This window comes from Pipistrellus kuhlii, unplaced genomic scaffold, assembly GCF_014108245.1.
Source record: "Pipistrellus kuhlii isolate mPipKuh1 unplaced genomic scaffold, mPipKuh1.p scaffold_m20_p_10, whole genome shotgun sequence".
Lineage (NCBI taxonomy): Eukaryota > Metazoa > Chordata > Mammalia > Chiroptera > Vespertilionidae > Pipistrellus > Pipistrellus kuhlii.
In genome coordinates, this window is record NW_023425405.1 from 37,062,243 (window position 1) to 37,082,979 (window position 20,737).

Sequence of the window (20,737 nt, forward strand, 5' to 3'; positions counted from 1 at the left end):
CTGTCTCAGAGTCCAGGAGCCCTCAGGGGCAGGAGGCGACCCAGCAATCAGGGGAAGGCGACACCCCCATCACACCTCTGCTGCTGCTGCTGCTGCCACTGCCAGCAGCGCAAGCCTCAGCTGGCCCTAGTTACTTGTGCCACAGGCTGGCCCTGGGCAGCTGGGTAGCTGTCATCCAAGGCTTACCTGCACCTCAGCTGGCCCTGCTTGCCTGAGCCTCAGTCAGTGGGGGGTGCAGGAGGACCCAAGGCCCCCAGTGGGGCTGACGGGACTCTGGCAGCAGGTGCGTGGAGCAGCTGCCCCCCACCCCCCTTTATGGGCACTGTCATCTTATAACAGCATTACAGCCAATTTGCATATTACCTCTTTATTATATGGGATTGAGCTGGCTTCTCCATTATAGAAAATATTTAAACAAAAATAACAAAAAAAACTTCTTGCCATCAAATTTGAAACTATGAATCTCAAATTCATGCTTTTACTTTGTGTCTTTAGTTGTAATGATTCTTTTACACTATGGTTATCTGGTCTTTTGACAGGTTGCCTTGAAAATGATTTAAATTCCTTACCATATATATTTATTATTTCCACAGCAAAATAGCAAGCTTCTTGGGAGTATAAACTATATTTTTCCATGACTCAATAGTCCCAATTCAATTCCTCTTAATAATGTTACCCACTTACTAAGACATAAATGTTATTGTCTTTAAGTCACTGATAAATATATTCTATATGAGGAGGGAACCAGTGATCCCTATTTTTCCCACTGAGACCCAGAACTGAACAGCCAACAGACCAAAGTAGACCTCTGTAATTCAAATGTCACACTGCAATTTCAAGTTGGCAGCTTTCCTTGAGTTTCATTTTTCTTTCCAAGGAAACAATGAAGCACTTGTTCTAATGCCAACAGAAGAACTGTGGGAAGAGACTAAGAGATTTGTATTTCCCTGAATTTTATCTGCAGAAGAGAACAACTACAGTGACCAAAGTGATATGTATTATCATTATTTTAATAATTCTATAATTATACAACTAATTAAATCTTGGAAAATATGGTTGTTCATATAAAAACTGACTCATATGATTACAAAAATGCTAATAGGTCATTAAATAGAACCAGAAGTTATATATATACATGTGTGTGTACATATATGAATCATCCTACTCCTTTCCTCATTATGGCTATCTGGTGGTTATTGGCAGCAATACCTCTTTGCAAATCTCTGCAATACGAGGGCTCGAAGGTCTCTATATCCATTTTCCTGGCTCTGACAACTCCAGCTCTGATTGCAGCTAACCCCTTCCCCACAAACTCCCACAAGCCTAGATTGTCTACCAAGTATATTCTGTTTCAGTAGGTCTGAGGCTCAAGGCAGAAATTTATAATTTTAAAGAAGTACCATGAGATCCTCACATCGAGGCAAGTTTGAGACACAGATTCTTAAGTCATTTTGTAAGTCCTTGAAGAACAGGAACTATTCATTTTATATCTTCATAACTGCTAAATTGAAGCAACTCTACATGGCAGACTTTAACCTTTTTCATTAAATATTGAGTTGGTACAGGGTGCTTTGTAACATATAGAAATATAATGGATAATGATGTAACCACCACCAATGAACTAATAACCTAGTTCAAGAACAGAAGCAGAACCATTGCATTTTAATTATGGTCCTCTATGTGTGTGTGTCTTGTTGAATCTATTTCAAACACTTACCCTACAGAGTAAATCTGCTTTTATCACTCTTAATTGTCTCTTTTTAAAGAGATTTTTATAATAACTAAGCAATGTGTTATTTATTTTTACAGGATTTTAAACTTTGTATAAATGAAATCATATTGTTTGTAATCTTCTGTGCCTTTTTGTTTTTAATGGTACATTCCTCAGAGTCCACCAGATATTATGACTTATTAAAACAACTTCTGCATATTACCCCACTGTATGCCTATACTACAATATATTTTCACTGTCTCTTATTGATAGAGATATCAGTTGTACCCATTTTTTCTATATTAAAAACAATATTATATATTTTTATAGCTCATGTACATAAGGTGTTTAGTAAGAAATATAATTGTTTGTTCACTTTACTAGATAACGACCAAATGTCTTTCCAAGTTTTGGGCCAATTTATGTTCCTATATGCAGAGAATAATAGGTCCTTTTATCCCACATTCCCACCCAAACATAAAATATCCCATTTAAATCAATTCAGTGAGTGTGGAATATTTCATTTTGGTTTTTCATTTTCGCATCCTCATTGCTTATATGTGGGCATCTTTTCATGTTTCAGAAAAAGAAAAACTGACTTCTCTTTTCAAGCTCCTCTCTCTTACTGGCAGCTAAAGATAATAAGAATATTTTATTTATAGTATAACACATTTCTAGACATTTTAGCATATCCACTATATAGGCCATGCAAGTAACTACTATGATAATTTAGAGATATATGCATTCATGTTTTTTAAAATTAAGAACACGTATTAAAAGAAAATGGATGGATTTAAAGACAATATAAATTACTTTTGTTTGCTGTATTGTACCAACATCATACAACTCTGTTGTCAGGTATCTTTTGTTTTCCTTTAATATGAATTACAAAGTATTTAAAGTGTTAAGGGTTAAAAACATCCACAGTTAAATATTAGAAAGTGAGTCCAGTTCTGCATCTAAGATATGTAGTTTCAAGTTTCAGAATTAAACAATAATCTTCAAACTATTATTCAACATTCACAACACACAGCTCTAGAGAAAATCTTGTGAGCATCAAGCTAGTTAATAAGACAGAGACGATTTCATTTCACACACGAGGCAGGAAGGTACAGATAAGCATTGTTCCCCACCAGAAAACAAACCTTAAGGGAATAGTTGTTATTGTTATTGCAGTTGCCAGACACTCCTTGCAAGTCAGCCACCGTGTTCTAAAATAGTTGACAACAAAAATTAAAGGAGAATTTGCCCCACTAAAGAGAGCAGCTTAACGGTAAAGGGTAAGAAATCAACCATTGAAGTTCCGGTGCCTGCTGTAGCACACACTTTCTAGAACTAAGAGAATGCCCCTACTCTTATAAACACAGAATAAAGTCAATTCATATTATTAAAAAGCCATCCATAATAACTGCAATCTCTTGTTCAAGCAACACAAGCTGTTTTCAACCAGGAACAGCAAACAGCATGAGTCAAATATAATGCTATCTCTTTAATGCTTTCACATAAAAACTCTATTCTTGTAAACCTTTTAACACTTGTGCAAACCATAATTCTATTATATTTTTGCCTTCAATTATTACGTTAACACAAGCAATGAAAATGCATGTACATGTAGGTAGCTGCTTCAAATTGTATTCGATACTTTAAAAGATTCTAAAAAAATTAACTATTAATAGTATTGTTATGATTTAGTTATAATGATATTAACTTCCAGTAATGGAAAGAAATTACAGAAAGATTAAATTAAGTTTTTTAAAAAGGGGGCCTCCATTATGGGAGTGATGATTAACATAGTTATGAAATACTGCCTAAAGAGACTTTGAAATGCCATCTATAATCTAAGCCTTTGAAATGTAATAAATGGTATAGTTTAAAAGGATATAGAAAGAGGCAAAAGCAAAGTAATCAGATAACTTTAAATGTGCATGTAAAGTAGCCCATTTTAATATAACAACAATGTTTATTTTCTAATTTAAAAAAGTGGTACAGTACCAGTTCAGGATTCATTTCCAGTCTGAGCACACAGTGTTTCACATTACAAAAAACTCGGATAGAGATGCCCCAGATATGCACAGAAGACCCACAGGACACAAAACATACCAGAATTACATCACTTCACCACTCAAATGCTAAAGATTGATTGTTGTGGAGTGTGACAGGAGATTTAATTTGTTATTGAAAATTAAAATCTAGTTGAAAAATTTACCATACCCCAGAATTTCATAGGACAGTGCCAACTCTTTGAAGGGTTTACTGAAATCCTCCATGGCTACTTTCCAGATTGTTTAAAAAAAAGGAAAAAGAAAAAGAAAAAGGAAGGGAGGGAGGGAGGGAAGAAGGGAAATGAACAATAATTCTATTAAATCCAGAAATGTAAATACTAATCACAGATCTACATTTAAATTTTTTCAGTTTTTCAGACTTCTATCTTCCTCTTCTTTATAGAATCTCTTTTATTTTTTAGCCTTTAGGTGAAACCATTTTCACAAGCCATTTTTAAAAGTCACGTTTAGCCTTCAGGTAGAGCCATTTTAAAAAGCCACTTTGCTTTTAAAAATCAGAATGTTTAACACTGAGTGTAAAAAGATATAGGAATACAAATTATGTTGAATTGGTTGTTTGCTTATTATAAACTCTTGTAGTTTAAATACTTGAAGAAGAAAAGCTAGAAAAATGAAGAAATTCAGAGTTTGGGTATTATTTTTATATTTTAATTTTTTGGGGGTATCATTTATGCTTTCCTAAAGCATTAAACCAGATATATCTAAGCACATACTATACATGATAAAGTAGTTTTAATCCCAACTATGGTTCCACTATACTTTTACAATTTCTGGACATATTTATCACATTACAGTGTTTTCCCTGTAGGCAGTTCAAGCAAGCAACTCCCCTCTGTCAATGTGACAAGTCCCAAGTCAGAATCAACCTTGGATAATCTGACCAAAACCAGAAGCTATCTATCCTTCGTAGACAACGATGATCTAAATGCTGGCACTGGAGTTACTTGGATGAACTTGGTGGTTCTGCATTTAATTAGAGGTTTTCCTGGCTGGCCCAGGGAATGTCACAGGGGATACTGTCAAATAAAAATGATTTTATCTTTGAAATCACAGAATTATTCTATAAATAGGAAGCATGAAAAAGCCAACTGATTGATTATACAATTCAGGATTAACAAAGTTATGTTAATCAATGAATTACTCAAGTAGATATCAAATTAACTAAATTATTCAAGGACCATTTACCCTCTGGATAACCAATAATAATTAATCTCATTTCCATTACATTTTTTGGACATTTTACTTTTTATTAACAAAGAGAGTAAATAAAAAATAGGGACACAACACTCAAATCAATTTAAAAGTATTTGGTAGCATTAGTAAAAGAAATGAATTTAAGTCACATAGATAAAGTGTTTACACAAGAGTGACTTTTAATCATTTGTACAGCCTTCATCTCTCCTATGCACAGGAAATTAACAGTTGGTTTCAGCTTGGCACACTTGGGTAAAGTGGTGTGCAACAGCAAGAGAGGGAGCATGTAACACAGAGAGGAGCGTGAGTGCGAGAGACAGAGGAAAGGTCCCATGACATTCAGTAAAATGAGGGTTACTTGGAGTGATGTAGTAGCACCTGATTTTTATTTCTACAACTTGCAGACAGAAGAGAAAGTTTAACCTAAATCTAAACTCTATTTTTTTGTAAAACATTTGTATGCTCTTTAGGTCCTATCTTCACAGGATACTTATAGATTAAGTATTTGCCTAAGTGTTCGGCAAACTACGGCTCGAGAGCCACATTCAGCTCTTTGGCCCCTTGAGTGTGGCTCTTCCACAAAATACCACAGCCTGAGCGAGTCTATTTTGAAGAAGTGGCATTAGAAGAAGTTTAAGTTTAAAAAATTTGGCTCTCAAAAGAAATTTTAATCGTTGTACTGTTGATATTTGGTTCTGTTGACTAAGGAGTTTGCTGACCACTGGCCTAGAGTAAAAAACCCTTCAAGAATTAGATTCCCTTATTATTAGAAATATAGGACAGAGCCACAGAATCAAAGTCTTACAAGATACTCCATCACCTTAAGCACAGGCCCTCTTTGCAGCATCTTTTGTTATCCAATGAGTCTGTGTGCGCCTGAACACAGGCACACCCATCAGTCCACTCTGTTCAGAAAGAGCAACCTGGTGCAGGGTCCAGGCTTTGGAATCAGGAAGATCCCTCTTCCCATCCTAACTCTGTCAAACACCAGAAAAAGCTTAAGCTGCTGCATTTCTAGAGAAAAAAAGAATCTCTTCTATTTGCTGTAAAGATACATGAAATTATGTGGGGAAAGTGCCTGGTACTGAATACTTACCCCAATTCCCCCTGAAAAGATCCGCTTAAGTGACAATCAACTCTGCTTTCCTTACAAAAATTGGCCAAAAAAAAAAAATCCATGATGTTTTCTTAAGTATAAATGTTGAGTAACAAACATTCCTTTTGCATTTACTAAAATTATTACATTAGAAAATAATATACATAGATATGTGTATATCTATATTTATATCTATATTTACTGAGAGAGAGAGAGAGAGAGAGAGAGAGAGAGAGAGAGAGAGAGAGAGAGAGCGCGCGCACGCGCACTTTACCTGTTTGAACTGAAAACTTTTGGGGAGTGAATTTGATCACTTCCTCAAAATAACTGGAAGAAGTATGTAGTATATAATCTAAAAATTTCACTTGACGGACCTTAAAAACCTATTTTATTTTCCCCCCTTTTCTTGTTTCACCAGATGCTTTATTTCATAGGCTCATGGAATATTAGAAGCTGGAAAAAATTCAGAGATTAATCCCATTCCCTGTGCTCCTCAGCTGGAGACACGGAGGCCCACAGAGACAAGAAAGCTTAGTCTCCTCAGCCTCCACCACTGATGTCACCCCTACTCCCTGAACCTCAGCTCCAAATTCTTTCTAGCAGAGTGAGCAGGTAAAAACCAGACCTGCAGAATCCATTCTGCAGCCCTAAAATAGGCTTGTAGCCAAAGCAAATCAGTGCTTCTGCTAAAACATAAAACACTAGCACAGAGAATGGAAGACTAGGTAAGATGAATGTTCAAGTATTTGAGGAAATCACTTCTTTAGTTTCTAAATCCAAGATAACATTTTCATATATAATATCTCAGTAAAATAAAAAAAATACTAGCCAATTCAAATGAATTCTGCAAGTGAAAAAATAAAATCAACAAAACAGGATTATGGGAGACTTTCACGTGAAGACTTTACATGTACTCTTTGATCAAAAGTTAACTAATGCATCATTTTGAATTTTCTACTCTAAGAAATGGAGAGTAAATCATTACACTACAAGCACGTGAAAAATTAATATGCATTTGGGTTAAAACATTCCAGATTAAAAATACATTAAAATATTTGAATGTCTGTTTACTAATCTTCACTACATTCTGGCCAGGAACCTAAAAAGTTCTGAACATAGAATAAATTCAGATGAATAGAGGTTGAACATATGAAGTCCTTGAATCAGCTGGGATAAAGAATATTTATTTTACCTGAATATTTACCATGTTTATGGAGCATGGAATACTACAACTAAATTGTTGAAGGATTTTTTGATATGCCAATATGAAACACATGCACATTTAAAATAAAGCATGTTGTCCCATTATATCAATGTACACTTGGCATTTACGTTAGAAATAGACCAGCATCTGTATTATATTACAACACACAAGGGTTCCTGACAGCCGTTTTCACTTGGGGGTTAGCTTCTATTCCTTTACTTGATCTTCTACAGAGAACAGGATGCAAAATTATTCCAATATGTATCTGCTCTCTGGAATATGTGCTGGTGGGAAAGCTTTGTTCTGCATTGTGTTAGCACAAATCATAGCAAGCAGATCCAAGGAACTTTCTCTTCCTGGACAAAATGAAAAGCCTGAAAAACCTCAGTGATTGTTAGTGCTTTTCTGTGTTTGTATGTGTGTGCTTTTTCACACAAATGTTTACTGATTTTTTTTTCCCTGGAAAAAGCATTATATACTGGCTGAAAACTTTATAAAAATTGCAAAAACACAGAAAAAACCGCCCCACCTAATTCAAACCATAAAGACAGTAACCATTCCCATTTTTGTTATTTTTACTTTTTTTTTTTTTTTTTTTTTGGTGATGGTTTCAGTGAATTTCTTTTAATAGTGTGATAAAAGATGACTCCAAAGTCTTCACACTATCAACAGAATACTTATATTTGATTCATATGTGAATATAAAAGCAAGTAATATTTCTTTTCCATGAGATTGAACTTACACACACACTCTTGGGAAACTGCAAAGAACCTGCCATACTGTTATAAAGAGAGTTTTATGAAGGAGGAACCTAGGGAAAAGAAATGCAGGAAAAGAATGTCTGCTCAGGCCCCCTACCTCATCGTCGTCGGCGTCATACTGGGCGTAGTGCTGCTCAAGCATCTCTCTCTGGCGCCTTTCTTGTTCCAGCGTCTGGCTGATCAACTGCGCAACCTCACTCACTTGTCCTGGTTTTTCTCGCCCAATAACAAATCTGTAGGAAGGTTAAAGAACTAATATAATTAGACTGTTCAGTTAAAAAAAAAAAAGTGCTAAGAAAAGTAACCAAGATTGGTATTTCAGGATCCATGAAGTGACCAAGATTGATATCTCATCAGAATCCATGAAGCCTCAAAAAAATAAATAAAATAAAATAAAATCATTTCTATACTTAAAATGGCAGGCCTGGATGGCAGGAGAGGTTAGCTGAGCAATCAAAGTAATTTTTGTGGTAGCCCAAAGGAACAGAAAGGAAAAAATAAATAAAAGATCATAAAAAAAATTATTACCTTGGGAAAAAACAAAACAGATGTATTACAATACTATACACACTTTTGATGCTCTACATATGGCAGCAAAGTCCTAACTTCCTGTACCATTGAACTTAAGATTTCCATAGTAATGTCCTCTTTATAACACAAAAATTTCATAAAACTTTTTGAGATATGTTACATACTTTAGGTGGGTAAATATATGTAGAGAGAGGCACTAGCTTTTTGGTAAGTTACTATAACTTTAGAGATAAGAAATAAAAAGGGGGTAAATGTAGTTTTGTTAGTTTTAGATTTAAAAAGAAAAACTAAAATAAGGAGAGTTAGTGAATTAATTCATTTCTTTTGGAGAAGTTTTAAAGTTTTAAACAGGACTTAATTTTGATATTATGTTTAGGTGTTCATCAATTGAGCTATTTTCCTTTAAGAATCAACTATAAATAAAATTTGTAAACACTAAAATTTTCATCTTTATTCAGGTATAATTCACACAAATACATCTATTTTGAATGTAGAGGTCAATAAGTTTGACAAATGAGTAAACCTATAAACACCACATTAATAAAGTTATAGGTTATTTCCATCAAACTAAAATATATCAGTTCTTTTTTAGTAAATCACCTTACCTACAGGCCATATTAGACTTATCTTTATTCCAAAGTTTCATATAAATGGAATCAGAGAGTGTCTGGCTTCTTTGGCTCACTATCATGTTTTGGGCATTCTTCCATGTTATTGCAAGTATCAGCAATCTGTTTCTTTTTGTAATTGAATAGTATTTCATTATACTAGATATACTATATTTTGTATATCTATTTATCTATTGGTAGGTATTTGGGATTGGATTTTGGATATAATGAGCAAAATTACTATAAACATTTGAGTGCAAGTTTGGACATTAATTTTCATTTCCCTTAAGACAAATAATCAATGTTATATGTTAAGTAAGTATATATTTAACTTTTCAAATATTTGCCAAATTGTTTTTTTCAAAGTGGTGGTATCATTTTACATTCCAACTAGCAATGCATGAAAGGTGAAGTTGCTTTACCTTCTCACTAACACTTAGTATTGTCTTTTAAAATTTTAGCCACTTTACTGAGTATCTAGTTGTATTTTATAATGGTTTTAATTTCCAGTGCCCCGATGACTAATAATTTTAAGTATCTTTTCATGCTTTTTTTGACCATGCACATGTCTTCCTCAGTGAAATATCTTTTCAAATCTTTTGCCCATTTTTTAAAACATTCCAGTTGTCTGACTTTTTACTATTGAGTTGCAATGGTTCTATATCCTCATCTATATATATTGCACACACATACATATACATACACACACAAATAATATAAGTGCATGTGTTTATTCTATTTATTATCTTTTGCTAACTGCAGTTTACTTCTTAATTTTCTAGACTGATCTTTTATCTTTCTTTAAATGAATAATAGAGTGAGGTTTAAAAAAATATAACTTCCCTACTATAAATCTGACACGAGATTGAGGGAAGCAATTAATGTACAAAATGCAAATTAATCAAAAACAGCTGCCAAGCTCAAAGTAAGTAAATTAGAATTCACATTCATTTAAGCCATAAGTTCTTTAAACTAATTTGAGAATTACTGTGTTAGATCTTCTAGTTTAACAGTTTTCCCTAAGAATGTAGAAGTTTATTTCCTCCTCAAGGCAAGTGTTTAAAGCTAATGTAAACACAATTCAGGGAGAGAAAAACAAAAGATGAGTCCCACTTGCCAAATAGTTGAAACTGATTTTAATTGCTGATTTTAGAGATGAAAGAAGGAATCTTAAGAAAGACCTTGTGAAAATTTTTAAAGCAGAATATTATTTTTAAAGTCTAAATTATATTAAATAAAAAATTATGTAATTATACAATAGAATAATCAAAACTCCAATGTGATGTTACAAGTTTCTTCCTTTCTTCAAAATACAATTCCTAATTCCAAACCAGAATTATTTACGAACAACGTTTCAGAGGAACTAAGAATTGTTCCATATTGCATAAGAAAATAGCATTTTAAATCAGGAAGGCCTACTTGCTCAAAATCTCAGCTTGGCTTTCTTTCTGAATTTACTGCTACAATTTAACATTCTTTACTAATTCACATTCAAAATCACTTTATAGTTTGATGAAATAGAAGTGATTTGTAATTACATATAAAATAGAAAATTCCTCTCATGAAATACACTCACTTTAAAAAGTGTTTGCTAAAGTATACATCTCTTCACTCAGGCAGGTATTTTAGGTGGCATTATAGCACCTAGCTATACATATCTTTAAAGATCTGTAATCCAGTTTAATTTATAGTACATATTCACAATATTAGAATTCATCCTGATAAGGATGACCACAGGAAAAAATAAAATACTTGCACTAGAATGCTCTGAACATGTTATTATAAGTCACTCTCAAAAGATAAAAGTATGGAGCACATGATCACATTAAATTGAATTTCAAAAATCTTTACAAATATAATAAAAGTTTACAATAATCAGTCCCTCTAAATATGTGATATTTGTACATAATTAGTGATATATATTGTAGACATTAACTCCAAATGAAATGACATATGTTTAGTCAAATCAGCTTGTTCCTAAACTTCAAGATCCTTTAAGAAAAAAATGTATTTTCTTGTTACTTTCTAAACTTTTTTTCTTTGCTTCAACAGAAAATGGCACAATCGATGTATTTTTCTAACTATAAAAATGAGGTAACAGACACCAAACTGTAATGGATATTTAAATAAAAAATTAGGTATTTTCTAAGATTATGTCTATATAATGGCAAAATTAAAACTAAAATATACAATTAAGCTTTATATTTTTAGCATGGCTTTTTTTTAGTGTTAAAACAATCATGCTGTTTTAATGTGAATTATTTCACTAAGAACTCCCCCCTGCTACCCTCAAGCTGAGATACAATAGACCAAGTCAGATGAATTAGTTTTTGATTTTCTTTTTAAATCTATTATCAGAGCAAGTAATGCCCATACACTGTCCTTGGTAGTTTAGATGATGAAATTATATGGAATTCATCTGACTCGTTTATTGAATTCTCTAGTGAGCTGTCAAACAACAATAAGATTGGACTTGCAATTTGCTGAATTGAAGTCATAAAGATCTACATATTCTCTGTGAATGATGTGAGAGGTTATGCTGAAAAATGATTTATGAGTGCCTTGCTTTACAGTCTAAAGTTATTCTAATAAAAGTGATACACTAGTCAAAATGACATTTGATGTCAAAATTTAAAAGTTCTCAATGTGAAATTAAGCTAGTTTAAAAAAGGAAAAACTGTAACAGGATCTAGTTGTTAGTTTTGTGTAATTAATTCTTTCCTTCATATATTCTTTAAATAAATATTTATTGTGTGCACATCAAAAACCTGAATGGTATATATTTAAAAAAAGAAAGAAAAAAAAGAAAAAGAAAAAAAGAAAAAAAAGAAAGAAAAGAAAATCGCTGTACAAGACCTACTGTCCTTACGCAATACTTGAGCTTTAGGTCACAAAGGCCACTGGTACTTTTAAACATTTCTGTAAAAAGTGTCTCATTTTTCCTGTTTGATCACATTTTATGCTCTTACTCTGAACTTAGTAGCTTTTAAATATATATGTACTTTATTTATTTCAGAGAGTAAGGAAGAGGAAGAGAGACAGAAACATCAATGATGAGATAGAATCATTGATCAGCTGCATCTTGCATGCCTCCTATTGGGGGATCAAGCTCACAACACAGGAACATTCCCTGACAGGGAATCAAACCATGACTTCCTGGTTCATAGATCTATGTTCAACCACTGAGCCATACTGGCCAGGATTAACTTGCTAGCTTTTTAACTATTTCACTTAATTCTACTTGAGTAGGTGGTGGTAAATATATGTGTAGCCCCTTTCATAAAATATGTTGACAGAACGTAGCAGCTAAAGTTCTATGTAACCAAGCTTTTGCCTCTTTCTTGTACTTGCATACCCTTACATATTTTTTTCTTCCTAGCTAGATATAGGGTAAGCTATAACATATGATATATTTTACATTAAAAAAAAATCCATCTAGGAAATGTTGCTTTTAAAACCTAGATCTGCACTATCTAGATTTAAAATATTTTAACATTTTTGTAAGCATCAGTTCTTTGAAAGGAGTTTTATATCTAACCCAGTACTAACCATCAAGACACTTTCCATACCATATTGCAATGTAAAAACAGAGCACAGTCATGTGCTGCAGTCTGACGTTCGGTCATGATGGACTGCGTGTACAGTGGTGGGGCCATAATCACAATGGAGCTGAAGACTTCCTATCGCCAAGTAGCATCCTCATAGCCACTTTGAGGTAGCACAGTGCATTTCTTGCACGATCTTGGTGACGCTGGGGTACAGTGTTTATTAAGTCTACTGTGGTGACCAGTCATGTCCTAGGCCTTCACATTCCCTCACTGATGCACCTAGAGCAACTTCCATTCCTGCAAGCTCCCATTCATGGCACAGGTGTGCCATTTTTAATCTTTTATGCCATGTTTTTACTGTTACAGTTGCCTCCAGTATTCAGTACAGTAGAGTTCTGCACAGGCTTGTATTCTGGGAGCAACTGGCTACACTATGTAGCCCACGTGTGTAGTAGGCTATGCCATCCAGGCTTGAGCAAGTGTGCGCTATGATGTTCACATGATGACAGAATCGCCTAACCACACATTTCTTAGGATATATTCCTATCATTAAGGACACATGACTGTAATTGAATTATTTTTTTTTGTCTACCATGTGCTACTTCAACGACTATATACTGTGCAATAGGTATAAATTCCTCTACTTGAAAGTTAGCATTGCTGTGTCAGGCTTAAATATTTACACATATAAACACTTAAAAGGAAATTTAAAAAATGTTATTCTGTATGGAGTGACATCAGAAAATGTCTCATTCAACTAAAGTCTTCTGTAAAGTAGTTTTTTGAAATCTCCACTGTTTTTAATCTTCTTTTTATCACAGTGACCGCTGACCATTCTCATACATGTAAGATTAAAAAGTTCTACTACTCCTGGTCTGAAACCCATAGTGACTGCTCCTCTTGTCTGTGGGCAAGAGTATAGTCCTACGAGCGATGTAAACAGGAAGCCCGCTGGACATGATTCCATAACGCGGCAATTCTACACTGCCTCCACTGGATTCGGCACTCCATTATGCACAACCACAGAATCACTTTGATAAAAAGTGAAAACCTCAACTTCCCTTTGGTGTATAATGGAAACGAAAACCCTTATTAAAATGATGAAAATGAAGTGAAAACATATCTAGATTTAATGCATTTCAAATAGAAACCTCTGATACACCAATGATTTTAAATAAAAAATATTTTTTTCAAAACTTCTATATTTAGAAATATATGCCTAGGTGTGAATCCAAAATAAACGTGTATGTCTATAAAAATTCACTTAGCATTCATTTCAATTTCCTTTTGAATATTATAACATTTTCCATAAAGGACAGAGAGATATGTAAGGCCCTCAGATTAATTTGTTTTCCATTGTGTGGAACTACAATTCCTATAAAATCCCGACCTTCAGTAGTGGTGTATGGCTCAATGCCAAAAGTTGTTAAATATATAAGCTGGGGTAAAAACATTATGAATACATAATAATCAATAAGTAGCAGGTTCCAGCCAGGAAGCATGTAAAGTTAAATGTGAATGGTTTTGAAGGGCAAACATATACTTTCTGGACGTTCCTCAGACTGAAGCACAACCTCTCGCCTACAATATCACTTTCCATAACTGCTGTCCTTCAGTACTAGATCAGCTGTCTAGAGCAGCGTTTTTTCAACCGCTGTTCCGCGGCACACTAGTGTGCCGCGAGATGTTGCCTGGTGTGCCGTAGGTGCAGACAAGACACGAATTTTATAATTTTTCACTATTTTGTTTACTTAATATTTCATAATAAAGTAATTATAAAATACTTTCTTTGTGTTTATTTGATTCCTATTCAAGAGAATTACTTTATATATAGTCAATATAGGCACAGAGTTAAATTTTTTAACATTTTCTAATGGTGGTGTGCCTCGTGATTTTTTTCATGAAACAAGTGTGCCTTTGCCCAAAAAAGGTTGAAAAACACTGGTCTAGAGTTAAAAAGAATCGCTAATCATTTCCCCAGATTTCATACTTTCAAGTGCTTTACAATTGCTACCATGTCTTTAAACTTTTTTCTATCTCTTAGGAAAAAGTTTGTAGAACCTTTTACTTTTACATGTAGAAGGAAAATGTTTAGACTTCTCATCATCTTGGTCATGTCTTCCTAAATACTTTCAAAATTTTCAGGGTTCTTCTTGAGATAAGATATGTAACAGTAAACAAATAAATTGCAAGGGTGGGCAAAAGTAGTTTTATAGTTGTAATGCGAAACATGGCTTTATTCTTGTATTATTGTTTATTAGTTATTGTATTATATATTGTTATGATAAACCTACTTTTGCCCACCCCTGTATATTGTGGGATACAAAAATTATGTATAACCTTTTATTAGTTAATGACATATGAACTCACTTTTCCCAGTTTTCAGCTATTATAAACAATATGAAAATGCAAACATGTCTTGGGTTGATATATTTTTTATTGTTTTTTAGTAGGTAGCCAGGAGTAGAACTGCTGGCTGGTATGGTAAGTGTACATCTACAATAATAAAAGCATAATATGCTAATTAAACAGGACCTTCAGGAAGAAGCCAGGGCTGCGAGAGAAGCCCGGGTCTCAGGTGCCAGAGGGAAGCTGATGCCGGCAATCAGGGGAAGGCAGGCCTTCTCTTGCACAAATTTTGTGCATCCGGCCTCTAGTCTAAATATATAAAAGCCTAAGTGACTGACCAACCGTTCGACTGTTTGCCCAGTAGCTATGATGTGCAATGACCACCAGGGAGCAGACACTACATCCAGAGAAGAAAGCCTGGTTCCTTGCAGTATTGGCTATGGGTAAGGTTGCTGCTGGGGCACTATCTGCCCAGAATCTCATTCACCCGCACCCCGGACCCAGAAAGGAGAGAGGAGGGAGCCAGTGGGCATTCAGGTCTTGGGGGCTGAGCATTCAAGAGGGGTCTTGCAATCCGGGACCCTTTGGGGGATGTCAGAGAGCCAGTTTCAACCCGATTCCAGCAGGCCTGGCTGAGGGACCCCACTGGTGCATGAATCTGTGAACTTGGCCTCTAGTTTTAATTTATAAGAACCTGTCAAACTGTTCTGCAAATTGGTTATGCTATTTTGCATTCCCGCTGCAGTAAAGGAATGCTAGAGCTGCTCCACATCCCTGTCAATGCATCATCAGTCTTTTAAATTTCAGCCATTCTATTGTGTGTATAGTAGTACCTCATTGGGAATGAATTTGCATTTCCCCAATGATTAATGACACTGAGCAGCATTTCATGTGCTTAACTGTATATCTTTCTCGGTGAAGTGTCTCTTTAATTGATTTGCACATTTTTAATAGGGTTATATATCTTCTTAATGAACTGTAAGAATTCTTCATGTCTTCTAAATAACAGTCTTTTATCAGATAAATGTTTTGCAAATATTCAGTCTTTAGATTGCCTTTTCACTTTCTTAACAGTATTTTCAAAACAAATGTTTAAATTTTTTATGAGCTTACCATTTCGTTCTTTTATGTCTTAAAAGATCCTTGACTAATCCAAGATCATTGAGATTTTTGCCTGTTTTCTATAAATTTTAGTTTTAGCTGCTGCACTTTAGTCTATGATCAATTTTTGAGTTTATTTTTGTATGGACTGTGCAAGGAAGGCCAAATTTTGTTCTTTGCTTTTTCTAATGTAGTTATCCAATTCTTTCAGCACCAATTTTTCAAAATATTATAATTTCCCCCACTAAATTACCTTGGGGCATTAGTCAAAAACCAATGGTTTATGTCTATGCAGGTCTATATTGAAACTCCCTATTCTATTCCATTAATCTATACTTCTGTCATTATGCCTAAACCAGACTGCTGTGATTAGTGCAGCTGTCAGGCAGCAAAAATACCCTTCTTTGTTCTTTTTTTTTTTTTTTTTAATATATTTTATTGATTTTTTACAGAGAGGAAGAGAGAGATATAGAGAGCTAGAAATGTCGATAAGAGAGAAACATCGACCAGCTGCCTCTTGCATATCCCCTACTGGGGATGTGCCCGCAGCCCAGGTACAGGCCCTTGTCCAGAATCGAACCTGGGACCTTTCAGTCCGCAGACCGACGCTCTACCACTGAGCCAAACCGGTTTCGGCCCTACTTTGTTCTTTTTAAAAAATGTTTATTTCTACCAGAGAAAGGAGCCTTCTGAGATTTTTGTTGAGACTGTGCTCAATCTATAGATTGGGGGGGGAAATTGAAGTCTTAACAATATTGAGTATTCTGACCCATAACATGGAGTGTATTTCTTCCCTCATTTAAGTTGTCTTTATTTTCTCAGAATTTTGCTGATATATTCAGTGTATTATGCCAGACTATCCTTAAGTGTTTTTGCTGTTATTATGAATGCTATTATTTGAACTTTCAATTCTTTGCTAATGTTAGTCTATAGAAGTAGAATTGGTAATTTCTATACAACAACCTATCTCCTATAACCTTGCTTGACTCACTTATCAGTTCTAGTAGCATTTTTTGTAGATTCCATAGAATTTTCTACAGGGATGACCATGTTGTCTGTGAACAAAGTCTTACTTCTTCCTTGTAAAATCTACATGTTTTCCATTTCTTATTCTTGCTTCACTGAATAAGCTATGACCTCCAGGACAACTTGAATAGAAGTGGAGACAGTGGGCATATTTGCATTATCCTAGTATAAGGGGAAAGCGTTTGGTCTTTCATCATTAAATGTAATATTAGCTGTCAGTTCACTTGGGCTGCTAGTTATCACATTGAGGAATTTCCCTTATGAAATTCCGTAGGTTGAATTTCAAACATTAAATCAACCATGCATTCCAAAGATGTCACTTGGCCATAAATTATCATACTTGTATAACTTCCTGATTTCAATGTGCTAAAGTTCTGTTAAGGATTTCTGTATCTAAGTTCACGAAAAGCATTGGTATGTAATGATTTTTCTTTTAATGCCTCATTCTGATTTTGATATGGTAACAGAATTAGCACCTATTCTTTTTACCTATCTCATAATTCAAAACACATTTTTCTCTTGCCCACAAAGATATAACACAAGATATTGAACCAAATTTGGACTATCGCTGGCAAAATGCTATCACAGAAGGCTAAATTCTATATCTGAGCATAAATTTAAGGTAGTTTTATACAATCTTGAATCAAACTGTGAATATCTTGTGATTTCTGTCTTCTTTCCATAGATATACAACCAGTGATTGAACTACAACCTATTATTTTTTCTAATAAATTAATAATTTTGAGTTTAAAATAGTTTTGTGGGGGTTTTTTTTGGCCAACAAATATGAGGGTCTTTTTAGGATTTCCAAGTGAAGCATAATTTTAGTATGTTTTAATATAAAAGTCAATTGTGAATAGGAGATAAATCTGCTGATTCAAATGAACTGAATCTAAACTATTTAAATTATTTTCATACAAAAAATGTTTATTTTTACCAAAGAAAGGATCTGACAATGAGAACAAAACTTTAACTTTCTAACTATATTACATTTTGTAAGTTACATTCTTTCTATTGCTTTTTCACTTTATTTTAACAATATTTTCAAAACAAATCAACCACCAAGAAGATTATAGGTTTTTTTCAAATTGAAGTTTTTAAAATATATATTTTATATTGATTTCAGAGAGGAAAAGAGAGAGAGAGAGAAATAGAAACATCAATGTCAACAGACAATCGTTGATTGGCTGCCTTCTGCATGCCCCACACTGGGGATGGAGCTTGCAATCGAGGCATGTGCCCTGACTGAGAATTGAACTGTGACTTCCTGATTCATAGGTCAATGCTCAACCACTGAGCCATGTAGGCCAGGCAATTAGAAGTTTTTAAATAATTGTTACGACGTTTCTTTAACATTGACATATATAATAAAGACATACTGAGTAGTAGAAATTTAAAGTCAAAGTCAAAGGAGTATATAGTAAATGTGCTGTGTACTACATATGATGTAGCATGCTACATCTAGAGCCGTTCTGGATTGAATTGTTCTGCATATTATACAGAGGTATATAAATAAACAAATTCATCCTAGATATATGCTTTGTAGTTAGAAAAATACTAACTACATTTAGTAATTTTTATATACCCTTTAAAAATAAATTTTAGTAAACAATGAATGTGGCAGCTAAGTTATCAATGAATAAGAAATATAGAACCATACCTATTTTAAAACCTCAGTTTAAAACCATTCATTAAAACTACAGATCTAATTTTTGGATCCTGATTTTATATTAATACCTTATGAAGAACTGCTGCATAAAATATATTCAATGGATTAAAATATTATTTTTAATAAGTTAAAGTTGAGAAAAGATGTAATTGAGACCCAGGGTTAGATAATTTGGGGGAACAAAGGACCCTAAAGATCCCCTTTTGATATCAAGATTTTTGCAGAGAGAGCTAGGAAATAAGATATATGCCTTTAGAAGAGGAAAGGAGAATGTGCTATCATCTCAAGGTAAAAAAAAAAAAAAAAAATGGAATGAAAGGTTAGAGCACCAGGAAGAAGAGATAACCAGGGAGCCATGAGGTGAAGGGGTACTTCTTGGAGAGGAAAGAATCTGAAATACGATCTTTAAGATAACTAGGTTCTAAACAGTATTTTGAACAGAAAAATATGGCAGAGAGAAAGGCACACAAAAATATTCACAAGTTATATTCGAAAGATAATGACTACACTAGTATTGACTGAACCAGACCATGAAAATAGAAAGAGATAAATGACAAGATATGGTGATGAAAGATTTTTAATACCAGGATAGAGAACTTAGATTCTGCCCAGAGTGGAGGGCCATTGAAGGTTTCTGAAGAGAGGAACATGATGGATGCAGAATCACTATTTCTACCCACAGGTTTTATTTGTACTACTAGAGATACACAGAATGAGTCAATAGCCTTTTCCCATAGCCCTTCATACATGTGAAATACTGCGATTGTATTTGTCCATTAGGGATAAGAATGAGAAGGAGAGTTTCAAAAAGGGAGATTAGCAATCAGGATGACCAGTTGAGAAATCTTTGGTGATCTGTACAAGACTTGAAATAACAGTGCAGAATTATGAAGAGAAAGGAATGACTACGATTTCATGTAACCACAAACTTTAATGCATAATTCACTTTTAAATTCACTTTAAGTTCTATTGGGCAACTTCAAACCAAGTTGTATACTGATATACAACAGTCCTGAAAGATAATCACGTGTACTCTTGCCAATTATTTTACATACTTTCTCAGAACTATGGGTATTCCTGAAACATAAACATAAAAGTTATTGAAGTTGTATTTCTTAAACATTCCCTTCAGTATTAATGGGTGCTTTCCAACTTAAAAAAGTCTAAATTCTTAAACTCATGCCTCTGCAACATAAAATATGCTGCAATTAAATCATAATTTACTCTCTTTAGATCAATTAACTCATCAATATTTTCAGAACATTTGGCCATTTAATTTTGATGATAACACTAAAACACTTTCATAATTACACATACTAAATAATGTCCCCTTATGAATCCTTTCATAGGATATTTGGAGAAGTATAAGATATAGCAATATTATATTTAAAAATAAGTACCCTATGGCCAAATAAACAAATTTTGAAGTTTGACCTTAGTTGACTCAAGACTACTTTTAAGTATATTTGTTTTCCAAGCTACCATTTTCAGAACCCCAAGATTGGATATAAATTTTAAGGTTCAAAAGAATGCACCCTCTATCCTATTAAAGTTGGAAAAGTAATAGTTTACCAAAGTGTAATTTTATCTGTCTCTTTAAAACAATAAAAATATTTTTAAAGCATTAACCCCAAATCATTCAGTCTGCTTATCTAAATAATATGTATCATTGAATATATATATACATATATATGTGTGTATATATATACATATATATGTATATATATGTGTATATATATATTCAATGATACATATTATTTAGGTAAGCAGACTTTATTAACTGATTTATTTAACTATGTAACTGAGTTTATTAAGAGGATTTGAGGACAAATGTCTTATTTATTGAGGACAGAACTAGAAATTTTATTGTCATAGC

The 20,737-nt window shown here is 33.7% G+C and overlaps 1 protein-coding gene across 14 annotated transcripts in view; it reads right to left on the reverse strand.

Moving 5' to 3' along the window:
- The window catches only part of PPP1R9A (protein phosphatase 1 regulatory subunit 9A), a 215,690-nt gene that overhangs the window by 68,520 nt on the left and 126,433 nt on the right, over positions 1-20,737 (reverse strand). For 9 of the 14 annotated variants that reach the window (XM_036429369.2, XM_045578424.1, XM_036429366.2 and 6 more), the window contains exons 6-7: positions 8,127-8,262; positions 2,857-2,922 (exon numbers count right to left, since the gene is read on the reverse strand). In XM_036429369.2, coding sequence (XP_036285262.1) covers positions 2,857-2,922; positions 8,127-8,262 — 202 coding nt within the window. The remainder of the gene's footprint in view (positions 1-2,856; positions 2,923-8,126; positions 8,263-20,737) is intronic. The other 5 variants (XM_036429371.2, XM_036429370.2, XM_036429372.2 and 2 more) reach the window with 1 other exon arrangement.